This window comes from Poecilia formosa, unplaced genomic scaffold (genome assembly GCF_000485575.1).
Source record: "Poecilia formosa unplaced genomic scaffold, Poecilia_formosa-5.1.2 Scaffold188, whole genome shotgun sequence".
Taxonomy (NCBI): domain Eukaryota; kingdom Metazoa; phylum Chordata; class Actinopteri; order Cyprinodontiformes; family Poeciliidae; genus Poecilia; species Poecilia formosa.
The window spans coordinates 1,107,305-1,126,569 of NW_006800127.1; the positions used below are offsets into that span (position 1 = coordinate 1,107,305).

General features: G+C 37.4%; 1 protein-coding gene across 2 annotated transcripts; it reads right to left on the reverse strand.

Moving 5' to 3' along the window:
- Nucleotides 1–479: 479 nt before the first annotated feature.
- On the reverse strand, nt 480–13,281 carry cdhr1a (cadherin-related family member 1a). 2 transcript variants are annotated; one of them, XM_007566248.2, is made up of 17 exons: nt 13,137–13,281; nt 12,491–12,586; nt 12,099–12,244; nt 11,968–12,018; nt 11,180–11,269; nt 10,994–11,080; nt 10,325–10,441; nt 9,901–10,044; nt 9,478–9,556; nt 9,273–9,373; nt 8,862–9,065; nt 8,089–8,241; nt 7,140–7,304; nt 6,236–6,303; nt 3,350–3,578; nt 2,996–3,253; nt 480–2,058 (listed from the first exon to the last, which is right to left on the reverse strand). In XM_007566248.2, exons 1-17 carry the CDS (start codon nt 13,195–13,197, stop codon nt 1,498–1,500), a joined length of 2,610 nt encoding a protein of 869 aa, XP_007566310.1. In that variant the 5' UTR covers nt 13,198–13,281; the 3' UTR covers nt 480–1,497. The 2 variants fall into 2 exon arrangements, with proteins under 2 accessions (XP_007566310.1, XP_016534175.1); XM_016678689.1 differs by having other exon boundaries at nt 1,967–2,803.
- Nucleotides 13,282–19,265: the final 5,984 nt, after the last annotated feature.

Consider the following 19,265-nt stretch of genomic DNA (forward strand, 5'->3'; position numbering starts at 1 on the left):
CTCAGTCCAGAAATGTGCAGTTCTAGGCACAGCCAAGATACTGCGCAGAACCCTCAAGCTCCCAGGCCTCTGGTAGAGGACCCGAGCTCAGAGGATGAAAGAGACCACCCACGGAGGGTGAGAGGGGAATTATTATACTTTAAAATGGTAAATACATCAAATGTGAATATTAATTTTAATGCAGTGCTTCACATCTGCACAAAATGTTCAAGACCTTCTTTGTTTGACCACTTTGGTTTTCTTCCCTCTGCCTGATCCCTATGAGTTGAAGGACTATAAAATCTCTTGATATAAAATATAGTATATTGTTTGCATGCTAAGCAAACAAAATATTGCCAACAAAAAAGCTGTGTCAAATATGTCATGTCAGAGTTAACACATCATTCAAGAAAGAAGAGCTCAGTTGTGTGATTGTTTGATCAACCACAACAACAAAAATTTATTATTCATTTAGAATTAGGATTTCAATAAGAACAATGATACACATGGCAGTTTTTTTTCCACTTATAAAAATTACATTATACACATGAAATGAAACAAGTTCATATTTTAGTTAAACTTATAAGAGCTTGCATTCATGCACACAGAACAACGCGCACACATGTACACACACAGCTCTGTTAATGATTGAGTTCATCTTTCTATCTGTGCCAGTTTTATTAGCAATCTCATCACAAGGTTTAAAAAGCAGCAGCTTGTTCTCATCTGGCTGGATTAAATAGCAGCAGTGATGGTCTGGTGATGATTAAACAATAAAATACATTTTTGTCAGAAAACCTGCCAAAAGGACATTGTGTTGAGATTGCTTAGTCAAATCCTAAAGAATAGTTCAGACTTTTTGTAGTGATGTTATTAACTGTAATAGTTCCTTTATACCTGTATCTGAAAGCTACCACATTAGTGAATTTGTAGAAAATATAAAAAAAACCACTCCTTATATAGATGTGATGGTATTGGCCCAATTTATACCTCCTGATCCACTTCAAAACCTGCTTATCTGCAAAGCATTGTGGCATTAATTTCTACGTAAGAACTTGCCAACAGAGGCCCACCAGTAACTTTTTTACTGTGATTGTGCCTACTCTAGTGACATAACCAAACACATGGCAGATAAAAAAAACTGTAATTAAAACTTCAGGCAGAAGAAGAAAGACAATGCTTGTTTTCAACAAATGCAAATCAGCTGGTTTCCTCATTTGGATCATTTATATCTCTCTTAGCTCATGGTGATACAAACATTGTGTTGCTATTGAGGCTCTAGTGACAAGTTTGTATATGTTAAAGGCTTAAACAGCTGGTCATATTTTCAACCTCTGCTGTTGCATTTATTTCCACAGGTATGAACAGTTTCACTATAAGCTGATTTGCTAAAATGAACTAAAGCTGGGAGTCCATCTAGCTGGGTGCTAGGATCCCTACGTGCTGTTCTACAAACTTTCCATCTGTCTATGGCAGATAGAGGAACTATTACCAATAAAGAAAATCTTAACAATCTCTTTACGTGTTATAAAGTGATGCCATCTTCTTCTGCTCCAATCTCATCTTCAATTCTGAAACTAGTGCTTTGTTCACCGTGTCCCTTCTGTCTATCGTCGGCCTCTGTCTGGGTTTGGGGACCACGACTGCAGAGACTGTGGGTACGGTCCAGTGTCGCTCTCCTGGTACATAGGTGGGCGGCGGAGGGGGCAAAGAAGGTGCACAGGGCGGTGGAGGCCAGTGTCTTACAACAGTACTGAAATTGTTGTTGTAGTTGGCGTTCTTCACAGTCACCTCTGGCTCTTGCTGTTCCTCTTGAACTGTGAAATCCTCTCTTGGGGTCTCTGATGACTTAAATGGGCTTTTGAAGTTCCAGAACGGCTGCTTTGGTGGCCTTCTCCGGACTCTGCGGGTGGGCAGGATCCGATTGGACTTTTTGTTACGCAGGAACGTGGCGGTGGAGATGATGACTGTGACTATGACCACAAGGCTAATGATGCCAACGAGCATACCTATGATTTGTAATGAGTTGTTTCTATTCAGCTCTATAAATGATCCCAAAGGCCCCCCTTTCAGTTGAGTCTGTAAAAGAGCACAAGGAGAATTCAAATCCACGGGACTGAAATCACACAAAGATTTACTGTTCTGTAGTGCTGGTACTGATTGATTGGTGATATGTTCGAAGCCATGAATTGGTTATAGCTCTGTACTTTTGGCTTTGGTTTATATGTTTCTTCAAAGTGTCGAGTTGAGTTTTTCTTTAACTTTCTTTAGGTTTTGACAAGACAAGATCAGAGAGGTTCATGGAGGAACCAATAGACCATTCAGCATTTGAAGGGAACAACATTAGAATAACAGAAAAAAAAAGCTTAAAAATATACTTTGAAAAATCCAATCCAAAAACTTAAAAAGAACAATTCCTTGTTGTGCCATAATTAGAGAGATAAATCAAAATATGGGCGACAAACTTGCACATTTTGAAAGATTGTGCTCCCTTGTGTACTCTTTTACAGACACAGTCTTGCTGTACTACAAAGTCCTCTGAAAACGAACAGCTGCAGATTCTTGGAACCACAGAGTAAAAACAACAGCGCTGCTGTGCTGATGATCTCAAGGCAAGCTTCGTTTATGGCACAGGCCTCCGTGCAATCTTTCTGATCTTGCCCTGAGGTTGTACACGGGTCTTTTTCACAGATTTCCAGTACATAGCGGTTGAAATGGCGATTGTTAGGCAGACAGCGAAGCTCACGAGGGTCAAACAAATCCCAAACACTGCCCCGGGACGTTTCCTTAGACCCAGGAAGTATGAGACAAATCTGGATTTGATCTGAAAACATCACAATTGCATCTATGAGACAATTGTAGCTGTAACTTTTCAAAAATATATATTTCAAGTAAATCAAACACAGATCATTTCTAAATGTATGATTCACTCTAAGAGAGTCAAACTTTGAGGAAAACTATGAATAAGGAAAAAAAAAATGTTTGCAAACTACAGACAAACTATTACTTGACTTACAGCTTCAGTGATGTCAATCTTGACAACTGCAGTGGTGCTGAATGACGGCTGACCCCGGTCACGAGCCTGGACTACCAGGGACCAACTGCAATCTGTCTTCTTGGTAATATTCTGAATGATAGCCATTGACTTGATGTAGGACTTTAACTTGATTTCTCCCGTGTCAGCGTCTATGTCAAAGATGTTGTTGTCTGGCTCGGCCTTCATGATGGCGTACTCGATGACATTGTTGGGTATTTCTGCGTCGTCGTCCACAGCCTGTAGGGAAGCCGTTCTTACACATGGCAGTTGTTCCAAAACGTACGTTTGACTGAATGTTAATTTATCTACGTCCAGTAACACAACAGTGCATACCTCTATTTTCACTGGCGCTCCAATCACCATGGTCTTCTCCAGGAAGTTATCATTGAAAGCAGGTGGATGGTCATTTAGATCCAACACGGTCACAAAAACTTCAGCCAGGCTGTACTTTCCCTCACCGTCCTCTGCCTTCACGTAGAAGTTATACTTAGATCTCACCTCAGCATCCAGACTCGCCCAGGGCTGGGTGTAAATGATCCCGGATGTAGGCTGGATCAGAAACCTGCAAATAAATAGAGTCAAATAGAATTATTCCTTACTTTCCCTGAGTGTTTCAAGCAAACATGTTACTCTAATAGATTATTACAGTATGACCAGGTAGTCTTAAATAACCTGGATTGGTATTGGAAACAAAAAAAAAAAATGCCATAATTGGGACATCCCCATGTCATTTCTTTATAAATTTAATAAAGTTCTAGTCAAATATAACTAGAACTTTGCAAAAAAATATATAATGATTCCCCATCTCCATGATGTAACCGTGAATTAAAAGACAACAACTAAAAGTTAACTCAGAGAAGTTTGTGATTTATTGTGAAAAAGCACATGGGTAAGCGCAGCCAATTAAGAATACTGCTTCCTAGCAATTCAAAACACTTTGTAGATCTGTAAATCTGCAAAAAATCCATTTGAGAAAATTAAACATTCATTTTGTTGAACTATTAAAATGTATGCAGATAAGTCAACCTCAAAATTTTAGAGATTATCATCAATTTACTTGAGAGTCACAGTCTAAGTGAGCTTTGTGTTGATATGAAACACCCATCTTCAAAAACAAAATAACCATTTTAGCTTATGTTTTTTTCTGAAATAGCAATGTTGTTTTTCATAGAAATTACAGTCAGTTTGCAATTAGGTCTTATTTACTGACTTGTTTGCTTGACTAACAGTGAATTTTGCTGGAGTGCAAGGTATATGCAGAAGCAAAGAGCAGTCTATTTTCTCCTCCAATCCCATTAAGGGATTAAAGCAGACCAAGGCTGATACGTACTGCGTTGCTCTCTGACATCCAAACCATCCACAACCTTCTGTGAAAATATGTAACCATTGTTCTAAACCACGGCGTTTTAGCCTTGAAGGAACAGTTTGTTAACAGTATAACACAGGATAGATGTCAAGTGTTTTTTGATTAAACAAACATGTAAGCGTAAGTGTTCCAAATCTCTCGCTGATGCTTATTTTGGAAATCCTTTGCTCTGCCATGTGACATCACATATCGGCTTAAACTCATTACTGCAGAGCTCAAAATCTGCATCAAATATTCAAAAAAAAATATGAACCACATGAGAGGGTTATGGAGAGCAGCCCTTGTTAACAGAGCTCATGTGTCGTAATGTGAGTTTATTTTAATTTGTATTTTATATATATATATATATAAAATTCCAAACAAACAAAAGGACATATTTTCACTTTGAAAAGTGATTCCTGGTCCTTCATGTGAAGGGATTTTAAAGTAAATAGAAATTTGGTGGACTTTCTTCTGTTCACAAAGGAAGAACAAAGACCCTTCAGATGTTTTCCTGGAAGTAGAAAACTAAAACTAGATCAATGAAAATCTAATTGAGGCAAGAAAACATCAGCGGATTCCCCAGGCTACAGCACTAAGAGGCATTGAAAGGAAAGAAATTTGAAAACAACAAATAGAAATAAAATATGTAATTTTTTCATGTTTCTATGACAACAGATATCTTTGCTGTTTCTTGTGTTTGTTCTAGAAATTTCCAAGTTCACATCAGTTTAAAAGGTTGTGTTATTCAGTTGCAAAATCATGACATTGGCAACAAAGGCCAATTGTTTTTGTTGTGAAAACAAATTATCTCTTACTTCATCACACATAGACAAAATACACACAAAAAAGCCACAAAATGTAATTTTTAAAGTGCTTAGATGTTTGAGTACATAACATAATGTATATAATTATTTTTACAAAATTCATCTCAAATAAAAACTCTTAATTTGTTTGCCAAATAAGACTGGCTAAGTAGCAATTGATGTGAATATTTATTCCCTTGCAAAGGTATTTATTCTCCGTAAGTTTTGTCACATTTTGTGAAGTTACCACCACAAACTTCAATTTATTCTGTTGTGATTTAATGTACTACCCATGGTCGTATGGTCAACATGCAAAACATATATAATTATATGGATAATAATTATATTATCCATATAATTACCCTGAACACATCTACAAGGTGAAACATGGTGGTGGCAGCTTCCTGCTGAGGGGATTTTCTTTCTTTAGCAGGGACAGGAAAGCTGGTCTGATAGGTTTGATAGGAAGATGGATGGAGCAACAGGAGAACAGCCTTAAACATGCAGCCAGAACTACAACAAAATTGTTTAGATTGAAGCACGTGCAGGCGTTACACAAGCAAGTCGAGATCCAAATCTATTTGAAAATATGTGGTAAGACTTGAAAGCGGATGCTTAACTGGGCCAGGTTTGAGCTATTTTGCAAAAGCGGGCAAATATTTTAATGTCCAGGTCTGCAAAACTAGTGGAGACAACTCCCCAAAGTGTTCAGCTATGATTATAGGAAAGTGCTTCAAAAATGTGTGGACTCAGAGAGAGCGTAGGGGATGAGATGGAGTGGTGGATGGCTGGATTTATATATAAACACGTCACATTTTTGGAATTTTGTTACATTTTTCTGAAAACCATGTGTCCTTTTAATTCTACTTTACAATTATGCTCTGCGCTCCCATTTAATTAAGTTTTATTTATCTTAAAAACATGAAAAAGTTGAACTTCTTACTTGCGCAAGGTGACTACTGCATTGATAATGTGATGAATATGCTATAAAAAAAAGTCTACATGCTGTAATAATACAGCATGTTGACTTCAGCATGTAAATTTCTTATAAATCTTGGCAGTACTCACATGTCAGCCCCCGATCCGTAGATGGAGTATTTGACTTCCCCCCAGGGTCCTGAGTCTGGGTCTAAAGCCTGAAAACAATCACCAGTGACACATTAGCAAGTGGAAGAAAAAAAAAAAGGTGTGCTTGCACTGATGATATTAGCGGAAGAAATTCCTTACACTCAATAGTTAAGTTTTTTATAAAAAAGAGAATCTCATTATATTTATGTTTTGAATCGTGAAAACTCAACTCAGTTTGCTGGATAAACCAGTCATACGTATGACGTACATGATGTTGCAGGGGTTAGGCCTGAAAAGAGTGCCTGTTTGATGACGGAATATTATCCTGGGCTTCGGCTAATCTGTCTGTCTGCAGCTGCTGGGAGGTCTGTTCAGTGTCTCCATGTGTCCAAGGTCACTTGTTGGCTGTTCTTTTATCTGATTGAAATTGCCAGGGATCAAGGCAAAGAGCCTGTGTGGTGTTTGCTCAAGGCCAGGACTTATTAGTCGGACTCCCTGTGGCTTTTGATCTGATATGAACCGACAAGGGCAGAGGATGTGTTACGGCAAACATCAATCATTTCAGTGTGACCTTTAAAGTTTTTTGTCTTACACATGGGCATATCTTTGCAGCTGTATGTCCTGCTACATGTTGGGGGGTGAGTAGGGGAGGGGTGGGGTGAAGCCAGGGAATTTGCTGTTACACAACAAAATGAAAGTGATAGCCATCTGGCAGCTTACCTCGCCTAGCTTTTATCTACATGATTTCACATATTATCCCAACCCCCACAGGCCCAAAGAGTCTACATTTAGAGAATTAAAGGGCCCTGTTGAGCATTTTGTCCAAATCACCACTGCGTTATAGCTCTGAGTGACGTATGTCCGTGCTGGCATGTATTTTTAGACAAGGCGAGAAGTCGCTCACCGTGACCGACACCACATTTGAGCCGCCGGGTGAGTTTTCGGGAATTCTGGCGATGTAATAGTCCGAGGAAAATTTGGGAGCGTTGTCGTTGGTGTCCAGAAGGTGAATGATGATGTGCGCTGTGGCGCTGAATCTCTCTGGAGTGTCAATCTCAACTGCGAGCAGCTGAAAAAGACAAAAACAGCTAAGAAATGTTTTCAACTTCAAAACAGTTGTTTTAGGCTATGAAGGGAAGAAAATTTTATTGAATATGTTAAAGTTTTATAAGTGAATATATCGTAATAGAGGGGTGTACATAAAATTCTCACAAGATGTCGATGACAGAGCTTGTAATCTGCAAACACCAACAGCTCATAATTTTGTTCAGTAAAGTGGAATGACACAGATAAGAAGCATGGACCTCCTCCAAACGTGGTGTGTGCAGTCACATCCAAGGCATTCATTTTGGTCTCACCCAATCAGACTACAGGTTCACAGTATTTCATTGAGGACTATTAGGTTTAACTATGTTGCTTTTTGTTTTCATAAAAAGCTGTTTCTGCTAACTTCAGATCTTTTCAAAGTTCTTTGTGAGTGGTCTTTGACTCATGGATGACTTTTCTGAAAAGTCCAGATTAACCTTTTTATAGCCCATCAAATAGGTCATAACCAGCAGACATTGTTTACACTGGCAGGGAAAAGGACTGTCTTCTAAATCCTGGTAGATTCAGGCGTCTTCTTTTCTTTTGATGCATTTTTATATCTTCTTTGCTTCCTGTACAATTATTCCCTGCTGTTATTTAACTTGATTATGTCTAATCTCATTTATGCACATGTTTGCTTCTATTGTGTGTTGATCACTTGGGTTATCAATTATATAAATTTATGTCTGTGGTCTTGTCAGAAAAAAAATGTCTATTTAAGAAAACATTTTTACTTTTCCCACCATATTTTGTTGTCAAGAGGTTACCTTGTATGTTAGAAAGTGATGCTTCTCATAGTCCATCGCAGCAGAGTCCTCCACTAAGATTGTTACTTGGGCCTCATTGAGTACAGTCTGGGGGACGGCTCGCAGCATTCGTCCTGGTCCAATCAATCTTAGATTAAATTTGGCATTTGCACCCTGCAGGAGCGTGAACATACATCAACATGCCATTCAAAAATCTAACACTTTTTATGCTCGACAAACGAAAAAGTCTGAGTTGCATGCTGTCATTCCTGTTCAAGTAAAAGCTTTTTGTCCTTAATTGCTATAGTAATAAGAGTTAAACCACTCGGATAACAGCTTAAGTAATAATACCCTGAGTGAAACATGATGTTAGTGGACATAAAGAGTCTGCTCTTGTGAGAGCATTATCATGGAAAATCCATCCAGCATCATCCAGTGATGCAGCTTTTAAAAACAAAAGGCGCTTGCGTAAGTTGACAAATGGCACAGCGTGCACCTTTCCGTTTCTATCGACTTGATTTCAAGCGCATGGGATATTAATGGGGATGGCTTTTGATAATGGTAGGCTTTCAGCTCTTTCTTGACAGCATGGCACTCTCCTAAGCACACAGTCATTGTTGATTAAACCTGCTTCTGATTAGATAACAACATAATACTTTCACAAAATTAGTATCATCATATAACAAATCAGACCAGGCAGCCTGGAGTGATGATGGTGTTTTATTGCTAATGCTGCATAATAATATCTGCTGTGGTAATATTTCTAGAACAGTTTTCTATAAGAGATCTCCTACCTTATCAGAGTCATTAACTGTGATTTTCAGCCCCCGGAGTATTTCTCCCTCTGGTGGATGCTCGTACATGGTCAACTCAAACATATTCTGTGGGCCATTCTCCCCATAAAAGGTTGGGGGATTATTATTTAAATCCACCACACGTATCACCACTGTGGTCACTCCGTAGTCCAAATCTTTGGCTTCTGGACTTATTTCTGTTGCCTGTCCAAGGTGACAATATTGGGTGATTTTGTTTGCACAACATAAACATAGAACCATCTATTTGTCATCTGAGTTGCTATCTCAAGTCACAAAGGAGCAAAATGCTCAATAAAAGCAAAAGCAAACAGCAATATTGTAATTCAAAGAGCTTAAATGTTTGCTTTCTTTATAAGTTAAGAAAAATGGGTTGGTTGGAACTTGCATTACCCTGACTTTAATGTTGAAGATTTCTCTCTTCAGATGAATGGGAGCAACCAGCAGGGAGATGCAACCGCTCGTCTTATTAATGCCAAAAACACCTTCATCACCTACAGAGACGGGGGGAAAAAAAGGCAGATAAACACTTATTTATTTATAATTCTTACTTACTTTGCTCTAAGTTCCCCTGCAAATTTTTGCTGTGAATGCTCACCCTCTTCGAATGAATAACTGACTGGATTTGGGTTTCCCACATCTCCATCTTCAGCACTAACTGTAAATATTTCAGATCCCTGTCAAACAAAAAAACAAAAAAACAACTGAGAATCATTTAGAAATATACAAGTTTAAAATTATATTTTGGTATCTAATGAACTATGGTACTTTAAAAATTGACATAATGAAATTAGTTTTGTAAATAAACAAATATATTTTAAATACATCACAATGTGTGTAATGAATTTATTTAACAAATTCGTTTCACATTTTCAATTGAGTTAATTAGCACTTTTATATGTCAAAACTTTAGAAAAGATACAAGTGCTTTATGCATAGTGTTATAACGACAAATTATAATAAGAATGTGGTGTGATTATGTGTTTCATTCAAAGTTTTTGGGAGATGTTTTGACACTCACCGGCACCGAGATTTCGTAAACATAGCCAAAGTAGGGGGTTCCAATAAAAAAAGGTGGAGTGTCTTGTGCATCAATCACATTGACAGTGAGCGTCGCGGTGGATGACATGAATTGTTCCTTGCCATTCAAGTTGCCTCCCCGGTCCTGAAACAAACAGATTGAGATATTCAAACAACTATTTATTTCCTAAAATTCATCTAAGAGATTTTTAAATAATAGTTTCGTCAAATAATGCTTCGTTCCTTTCTATTGCATGGCACTAAGAACCCACTTGAATAGAAACTTGAAATGATGACATGTCGTAAAACATCCTGCAGCTGAAGGTTTAACTTATTCAAAACTACTCGCAGTCAAAACAGCTTCATCCAGTGAGGAGAGTGTTGGAGTGCAAGTCAGAAATAATAAATTTTGATAAAACTTGTACCTTTGCAATGACAGTAACAAAGTGTGTCTTTGTTTTCTCATAATCCAACATTTGTCCAGATTTGATACGGAGGACTCCGCTGTTTATGTCAATCGCAAACAAACTGGAGTGTGGTGACTGTAACACAGGAAAGAGCATAAACAAAACAACAACAACAACAAAAACAAGGATGAAATCTAGTCATACAAGCCTGTTACTGAAAACCCTTAGAAACTGTAACACACGTGGAGGTGGTCAGATGGAAGAATAATATAAATTCTCCGCAGCTGTCTGAATTACTCAACATCTCTGTATCTGTCGATTTGAATGTATTAAACCTCATGTGATTATAGACGCAGCAGACTGTAGAACGTTGCTATAACCAAATGTGAACGCTTTGCATTCATCTCTGTCTGTCACGTTAAGGCCAGCTGTTCTGTAGTCCCAATAGCCCAAAGTGCAAACTAGCACTGCCCACCACCCACTGCCAAAGCAGCCCTCTAATCTTTCAGTACCTGACTCTAATGTGATTGTGATGTAATCCCTGCCTTCAAAATAACACCACCACATGCAAGCAAATGGACAAATGTGAATGTACAACAAAATCTGATTGATACTAACCAGAAAAGAGCTTCATCTACACATAGAGTTGGTCATGCAAATCAACATTACTTAGGTCATGAGTCATACCTGGAGATGGTAGGTAACTGAGCCTCCAGAGCCCGTGTCTCTGTCCACGGCCTCCACTTTGTAGATACTTCTACCAGATTCAGTTGTCTAAGTGGACAAAGACATGTTCACATTTATGTGATCACATTATGAGACAAGAATCCCTTTTGGTTATGAAACTACAACTCAGACATCAGTTTATCTTACTTCCAACACATCTATTATTGCAGGCAAGTTTTGGAATTCAGGCTTTTCATCATTTGCATCCGTCACAAATATTGTGACTCGTTCAACAACCTGGAAAGAATAAAATAAAAGGATATCTGATTTATTTAAACAACCATACTTCATCCTGAAAACCATCCACAACATTAAACCTACGGAAGGGTGAATTAAGCAACACTTAATATCTTGGGTTACTCAGGTATTCTGCTGATATATAATTGTCACAAACATGTAGATTTTTACTGTGATTCAAGTCTTCTAACATAATTACAAAAGATACATGATGGAATTGGTTAATTTTCAGTTTGACTGGCCTTGAACGTGAACTGGATGTTGGGAAATCATAAACCTGGTTGTTTTTCCAATTTGTGAACTTTACCCAAGACTTTCCAAGTCACACTAATAATGCTTCTAGTATGTTTTTGGATGTGGGATATGCAATTGTAGAAAAAAGTTTGATATTTTTATTGTCATTGAGGTGTTTAATATATTGAAGAAAAAAAAATATTGAATGCTGTTAATTGTGGTATTAAGGTATAATAATAAAATCAGAGCACTAAAACGATAGAGATCTGAAATCATGCAGAAAACTGATCAGTGCACCTCTAAGATTTACAGAGTACACATGCCTGATAAAAATGTCATTGTTGAAAAGCTGCATTTATTCCAAATAGCTACACAAGGTGTCTAAAAATCCTCCAAGTTTCTTATATCAACGACATTTCTGGCAAATAGTTTGTTTGCTTGATTAGTTATTTTTCTTTAAATACCTTGCTTCTTCCATCGGTGATGCTGATATTAACATCAACTGAATCTTGTTTCTACATAAAAAGAAAGAAAAAGACCTTTTGTGAAGGTTCAACAATGCCTGTGTGAATTTATGTTTCAGTTTTGAGCTTACCTCTCTATCCATTGTTTCCACTAATGTAATATTTCCCGACTTTGGGTCTACCCTGAAGTACTCCTGTGACCCAGGGTCAAAGGAAAGACCATACCTCACCTCCTGGCCTTCAGGGTCTGTGCCGTTAAGTTGATAGATTTGTGTACCTAAAGGAAGAAAACACTACATCATAAATCACAGTGATAAAGTTTTCTGACTGATAGAAGGTGAACCACATTCACTATGATCAAGCAGTTTCTCACATCAACAGATGGTGACGGACAGGGCATTTAACGAGCTGTCCAACTATCAAAGGTTATCTAGCATTCTGAACTCTCAGACTCCAAAGTTACCAAAGCCTCAAACTGGACTGTCATCATTTTAGAGCGGTGGATGAGTGGGGTCTGTCTCACCAACAGGGGTATCCTCAGAGAGGCTGAACAGGGCCAGATTCCCGTTGTTGCTGGATGGGCCATTGTCGTAGAAATAGGGAGCAAAGTCTGCCTGAGCTGAGGATGGAAGCATTATTCAACCGAAGTTTGTGAAAAAAAATGCATTGCAAAACTTTTTTTTTTTTTTTTTTTTTGGATTTAGCCTTAGTCAGAAACTGAAGCTCCTTAAACTCTTGAATGTTTTTTTTCCTTTCTTTCATTCGTTAATTTTGCAGCTAAACTTATGTGATATACATAAATATACACATTTGTTTTTAAGTCCTGTTGGCTGGGATTACAGCTGGGTTACGTCACCCTGCTTAGCTACCTCATCTAAACACAGTCAATACATTTTTACAAAATTTATTTAGCATATATCTACAAAAGTAATCATAGCTGCACCCCCTATATTTTAATTTGACAAATTAATTAATTACTATATTGAAATAAGCTTGACATTTATGAACAAAAAACACACAAAACTTATAATTATAAACTTGTAAATACAAAACAAATCTATTTGAATGAAAAAAATCCACAAAATAATCATACCAGGGACTCTTGAAAGCTTCAACAATCTCATCTTATCTAATCACCTGCATATTGACTAGTATTGAAGAAAACTTACCTAAACAGGTTTGCACAAACACAAAAAGCAGAGGCAAATTAGAAATCTCCACATTCTTCATCCTACAAAATGAACTAACGAAGCCGCACCATGAATACAGCTCTGTTGAGAGTCATGCAGGCGCAGCAAGTCGCAAGGTGTTTTCCAACGGCTGCAAAAAGCTAAAAGCAGATGCTTACCTGGTAATCCAATGACTGCTAAGATTTACTCAGTCCAACTGGGCTTCATCATGCAGAAAGCCACAGCATACCTCTGTCGGCAAATATTAGGTAATGTCAACAACTCTGCTAGTAGGTCGTTTATTTATTTTTCTTATGGACATGTTTTGCTCAGAAACATGTTTTTTGATTTTCAGAAATGATTTTATTCTTCAGTCATAAAGTTGTAAAGGGAAAAGGACTTGATGGACAAAAGTTCTTGGTCTTGGTTGCTCTATTATGACGGCTATTATGGCCAAACAGTTCTGATTTAGTTTCATCAGACAACAGACACACCTTCGAAATTGAAGGTCTTTGTCCGTGTCTGCATTTGTAGGCCGTCGTCTGGGTGTTTTGATTCTTTTGGAATAATAGCTTCCACCTCCTTGAGTGGCTTTTCAGGCCATATTGGTACAAAATATATTTCACTGTGGATGATGGCTTCTTGCCAGCATCTTCACAAGATCTTTGGCTCTTGTTCCATTGGTCGCTTTGCATAGTTTGCCTCACACAGTATTATTTAAAATACATAGGGTGACGTGGATACATTTCTTTCTTTGTTTTGTGTTAAAAATAATATTAATGTAATTCTGTTGGTAAGAAAGGAAAATATTTATGTCAGTGGAGTAGATAAGCTTTTAAAGATTTTCTCTAGCTTCCCACAGATTCTAAATTTTACAAAATCAATCAATAAATAAATAAAATATTTTGGGGTTTTAGTTCACATTGCCTTTCTTCACACTGAAACCTGTCCATTTCTAGAACATTGAATCTCCTTCCTGAACAGTAAGATGATTGGACATTTCCATGATCAATATACTAATCAGCAAATATTTACACAAGATGAAAGCGACATTTTCTTGCCTGATTTCAGTTTCATCAAAAGAAACAATGTGGTTGTATTGCCTTAAAATACATCAGCAGGTCTGCCTCCATTATTCTATCACTTACCATGAAGATTTTAAATCTACACCGCAACCTGAGGACAACAGGAAATACCTCACAATGTTAAAAAGAGGCAAACCATTTAGTCAGTGTACTGCATATAGTTTGAGTGCAGAAAAAGAAAAAAAAACACATGGAGACCGAAATAAGAATTTTTGAAAATGATCTGAACTTCTGTAAGCTCGCAAATCCCCACCAAGTTGTTCACAGTTCTCACATTTTGACAGCGTTTTCAAACACCTGCTCACCAAGACCTCTAACAGCTTTGACAAAACCAATCACCTGTTAACCTGCATCTGTGTGCCGTTGGTAACGTTGAGGCTGCACCTTCAGGTTTTGCTCTCCTGGTATCGGCAGATGGCAAGCCTGAAGATTAACCCACTGTGCTCTAATCTCTCTTCATCTTGTAATGCACAGACCCTCCATGTTGAAAACAGACTCCATCAAACGTGAACGCAGAGCCCAATTAGCATACGAAGTGTGGTCATGTGAACAACATTGGTGGAAATGCAGCAAGTGTGTGCAACTGTTTATTTTCCCAAGCAAGTAGTGAACTTTTTTTTCTTTTCAGATCTCTTCCTGTTTTTAAACTCAGCTAAACTTTTATATTTAAATTATAAAAATGATTAAACTAAAAAAATAAATAAATAAATAAATATAAAATGTGACAGTAAATGGACATACATATTTGTAATGTATTTTCAAGGATGAGTTCAAATAAATGTTTGAAAGAAAGGTCGCTGCTCGTCTTTAGTCATCTTCTTAGTTTCTAATCCTGTGACTGGAATCAGTGCAGCACATGCTGATCTCTTGTCCTCTTGGTGACGGAGTCATTACCCTGCCCTGAAGAGAAACTTAAGAGTGATATTTATCTTTACAGCATATGGCTGCATGTGAAACACTAGATTTAGATTAATGTCCTTGATAGAGATTGGCTAACACGGTCTTTCCCTAGATGCAGTGTACGCTGAAGGATTTGTGTTCATCCACTGGCTGATAGCACAATTCACCAGATGGACCTTAAGGATATGCTAACTTTAAAAGGTTTAGATGCAACATGGAAACAAACAAATTTCAAGAAATCAAAAGTACCAGAGGAGGAAGCAATGGATTGTAATGGGATTTTCCTTCACATGTGAACAGCTGAGGAAACATCAGTCAGCCAGTCTTTACCTATAGAGCACTTTTCATTCACAATGAGGTAAATGCAAAGAGATTAAATGAAATCATATGATGTTATAAGGCATGAACTTGGTTTTGAGCTTTTTTGAACATAATTAATAATTTTACAAAAATGAAACAAAAAATACACACCTTTACACAAATAGAGCTGGGTAACTAAAACTAAAGTAACCAAAGAAGCCCAAGCAGATTCAATTTCTTGCATAGAAAAAAAAAAAAACATATGGGAAAATATCTTTTCCTATTTTGGTGTGCCGTGTAAGATTACATTATCCGTTCCTGGCTGCTCATCAGGAAGCTATGTTAACAAGAAGAGCTTCAAGTTGCACTAGTTTGGCTCAAAGTTGTTTATGTGCCTCTAAAACATGAGGGCAAAAAAAAAAAAAAAAAGTTGATGTAATCACGTAAATTACAACTAAGCAGTTTATAAGACATGAAAGACATTTTAGGCAACAAGTTTCCCAAAGATAAAAATAAAACTATCCTAAACACACGCTTTAAAGGAAGGATTTTCATTACATAAGGAATGCCAGACTTGTGATATCATGGTATGTTAAAGAAAGAAAAAGAGATATTTGTTCTGGCTTGTCTTTAGTATAGAGATTTTAGGAGTGAATAAAAACATATTGAAAAATGAATTATTGTTTATCATTGCTGTTTGAATAGAGTTTACCTGGCAGAACACGATTTACCAAGCATGCACAGAAAACACATCAGATCATATGAATCGTGCCAGTCTTGGTATTGAATCCCTCTGTTTGTATGAACACCTGTTTGCAAGATGCCCAATTCAGCTTCCAGCATTTTGGATTATTATTGATAATCTCTTGTGCATTTTGCCAAGGGCAGAAGTCCGCTTTTAGTCCCGGTTCACTCTAAAACTAGGTCATGTCTTTAATCTCTGCATGCAGAACACACTGTAGGTTAGCAGCCTTTTATGTTCATAAGTCCCAGAGTGCTAAAGCAGAGTGAATACACAGTTTTAAATCATACAAAATCCTAAAAGATATGACAAACCACTTCAGGACAAGTCATCATCAACTCAGATGAACAGAGATGATTATTAGCAGCTGTCCAATGAAGAGCTAATATGATCCAAGTCCATTGCACTCACTCTTGTAGTATTTTATCTGCTTTGACCATGTTTTTTTTTTTTTTTTACAGATGTGTACTTTTATCTCTAGAATCTCAGCAAATAGTGTAGCAGCATGGTGATTTACACAAATGAACAGATACAATCCAATTGCAACAGGTTTAAACTGTTGTTTCGTTTTGCCAAATAAAGATGCAGTAAAAAATATTTTCTCAGTTTTTTCTCACGCTCACATAATTCAGATCGTAACGTAAATGTCTGATGGGACGAAAACAACCTGCTCAACACGAGCCACAGCTTTCAAATGATAACTTCAGTTATTAATAGAAACCGCTATGCAGCTCAATGTGGCTCCTATGGGAAAAAGCAATTATTCAATCATAAATTTGACTGTAATCAATCAGTTCAATTTCACAACACCCAATGGGGAGACCTGTAATCTCATGAAATCACTTGAATGAAACCCACCTAAAAATATTAAGTGGGTAAACGACCTCAAAAAGGAACACGTTAATGCCACAATTCAAGGATATTTGAAAACATACAATAAAGTTATTGACATTCAGTCATTTATTTTGAAAGCTTTGGGACTGCAGTTAGCCACAGTATGAACCATTATCTACAAATGAAGAAAACAATGAAATAAGTAAGAAGCCCACCGAAGTTACTCCATTACTTTTTGTAGAGGTCACAGAGTAACCTACAACATCTGAAGCAGAGTAGGCCTCAATTAAGATTAGTTTTCTTGATTCAAAACAAAGAAAGTGAGTGAGCATAAATGCCATAAATGGCTTCCAAACCCATTACTGACTGAAAAGGACACAAAAGTCTTCTCACATTTTCCAAAAGTCATCTCCATATATATTGGAGAAAATATTCTGCAAAATAATATTTCAGAAAATTAACAACAGGCTGACAAAAATCAGCCCAGGAGGAGTAAGTTGGACAGCTAAATTATCACCGGGGTCGGATTTGTGCCGTGGCAAAACGTTTTCCCGCTAGTTCCATACAGGAACTTCCCTGTACACAAATTGCAAAAACATGCACCCGATTGCGGGAGTTCTCAGCACTAGCTCCCATCACTACCCATCTCTATCCAATTTGTTAATTTGTTCTTCATGTCTTCTTCAACATAGCATCACACTTAAATTTTCCCATTTGAAAAAGTAGTATAATATGCTAGTTCATAGGAGAGAGGTAAAAATATTGGTGAGTGAATTGGAATAATTACTAAGGTAAATTGCATTGCTTGCAGATATTCAAATTCAAGTTGTGATTGAGTTACGCTGCTGCCCCCTAGTGACAAAATTGTGGCAATCCACTGTAGTAAAAGTTCAAATACTTTTTTCTGTCACACAACGACCAAGTGATGATTTAAGATATGAGTATTTTTGAAGCCGTATTGTGTTGTAAAAATATCAGTGCAAACCTAGAGTGGGATTGTGGTGACAGTGTGTTGGCATATCACTTCTGAAGGGATGTAAAAGAGATAGTTTTCTTGTATTTTAAGACATCTTTAAATGTACTGGCACTAACAAAAATATTTTTTATGAGACAAAAACCAGAGCAAAGAGGGAGATGATAGCTTAAATACTTTTTTTTCTTTCAAATTTATAAGTTTACTTCGATTTCTTATGGATTTGGTCCAAATTTGTTTTAAACTGTGTGACTTGTTTTAGGTATCCTTCCACGAGTTTCTCTCATTAGTTTTATGGAATGTTCCTCCTGACTAACCTTGATTACACAGCTCTTCAGTTCTTCAGTTTATGCCTCAACCTCATCATGCAATTACAAAAAAAGGCATAAAAACAGGTATAGTGTAATTGGTATAGTGTTTTTATCCATATTGGTCATGACAGTGAAATGTCACAACCCTTGTCTACATTTATTATCTTCCAAGAAAACTCCAGTGAGTATTGCATTGTCATTCCAGGCAAAACTACAATAAGATTAGTGGAATTTAACCGAGACAAGACAAGATGGTAGGCCATGGGTAGGCTGACATCACCCTGAGCAACGAAACCACAAGGAATGCATTGCTGATTTAAAAAAAAACAAAAAAAAAACAGATTATCTAAATTGTTGAGCCTGGAAAGACCATCGCTGTGAAATAGTGGGCCACATCTTTGCCCTTGTGTAATTCCTGAAGATGTTGGACGCAGTGAAGTGAAAACGCTTCTCCAGTTTATATGTGGTTTGTGGATCTGGAGAGGACTTACACCTGTGTCCTTTGGCGTGGGGGGGTATTGTGGGAGTGTGGGGTATCTTAGTGGCTTTTAAGAAGGATACCTGAATGCCAAACACAAGAATTTTGTGGGCTCGTGCTCCGACTCTGTATGAGAAGGAGTAAGTTGAGTTAATTGGGCACCTAATCAGGATGCATTCAGGGTCTCCCTTTGGCAGTTTTCTGGGCATGTCCCATTAGAAAGGGGTCATGAGAAAGACCCACAACTTGCTGGAGGGGCAACAAATATCACCTTAGCGCACTTTACAAAAAGAGTAAATCCAACCATACAGATATATTCAAAAGTAATTGCATACATCAGTTTATATATAGTGTATAAATTGATAAAATAAAGTTTTCTATTCAAGGAAAGGGAAAAAGAAGGCAAAAGCTTCCTTTCACTTCACACCTACAAGCAGGTCAGTTAAGAATAACATAATCTTTCCTATTTGTGATGACTCAGAATACTGACTCATCGCTAAGAAGCA

What these genes read in the sequence shown, in the direction of transcription:
- cdhr1a (XM_007566248.2), bottom strand. Translation starts at nt 13,197, where the DNA reads ATGAAGAATGTGGAGATTTCTAATTTGCCTCTGCTTTTTGTGTTTGTG. An exon ending in CTCTGAGGATACCCCTGTTG is followed by an intron (nt 12,245 to 12,490) that starts GTGAGACAGACC and finishes TTCTTCCTTTAG; the next exon opens with GTACACAAATCTATCAACTT. An exon ending in TGGAAACAATGGATAGAGAG is followed by an intron (nt 12,019 to 12,098) that starts GTAAGCTCAAAA and finishes CTTTTTATGTAG; the next exon opens with AAACAAGATTCAGTTGATGT.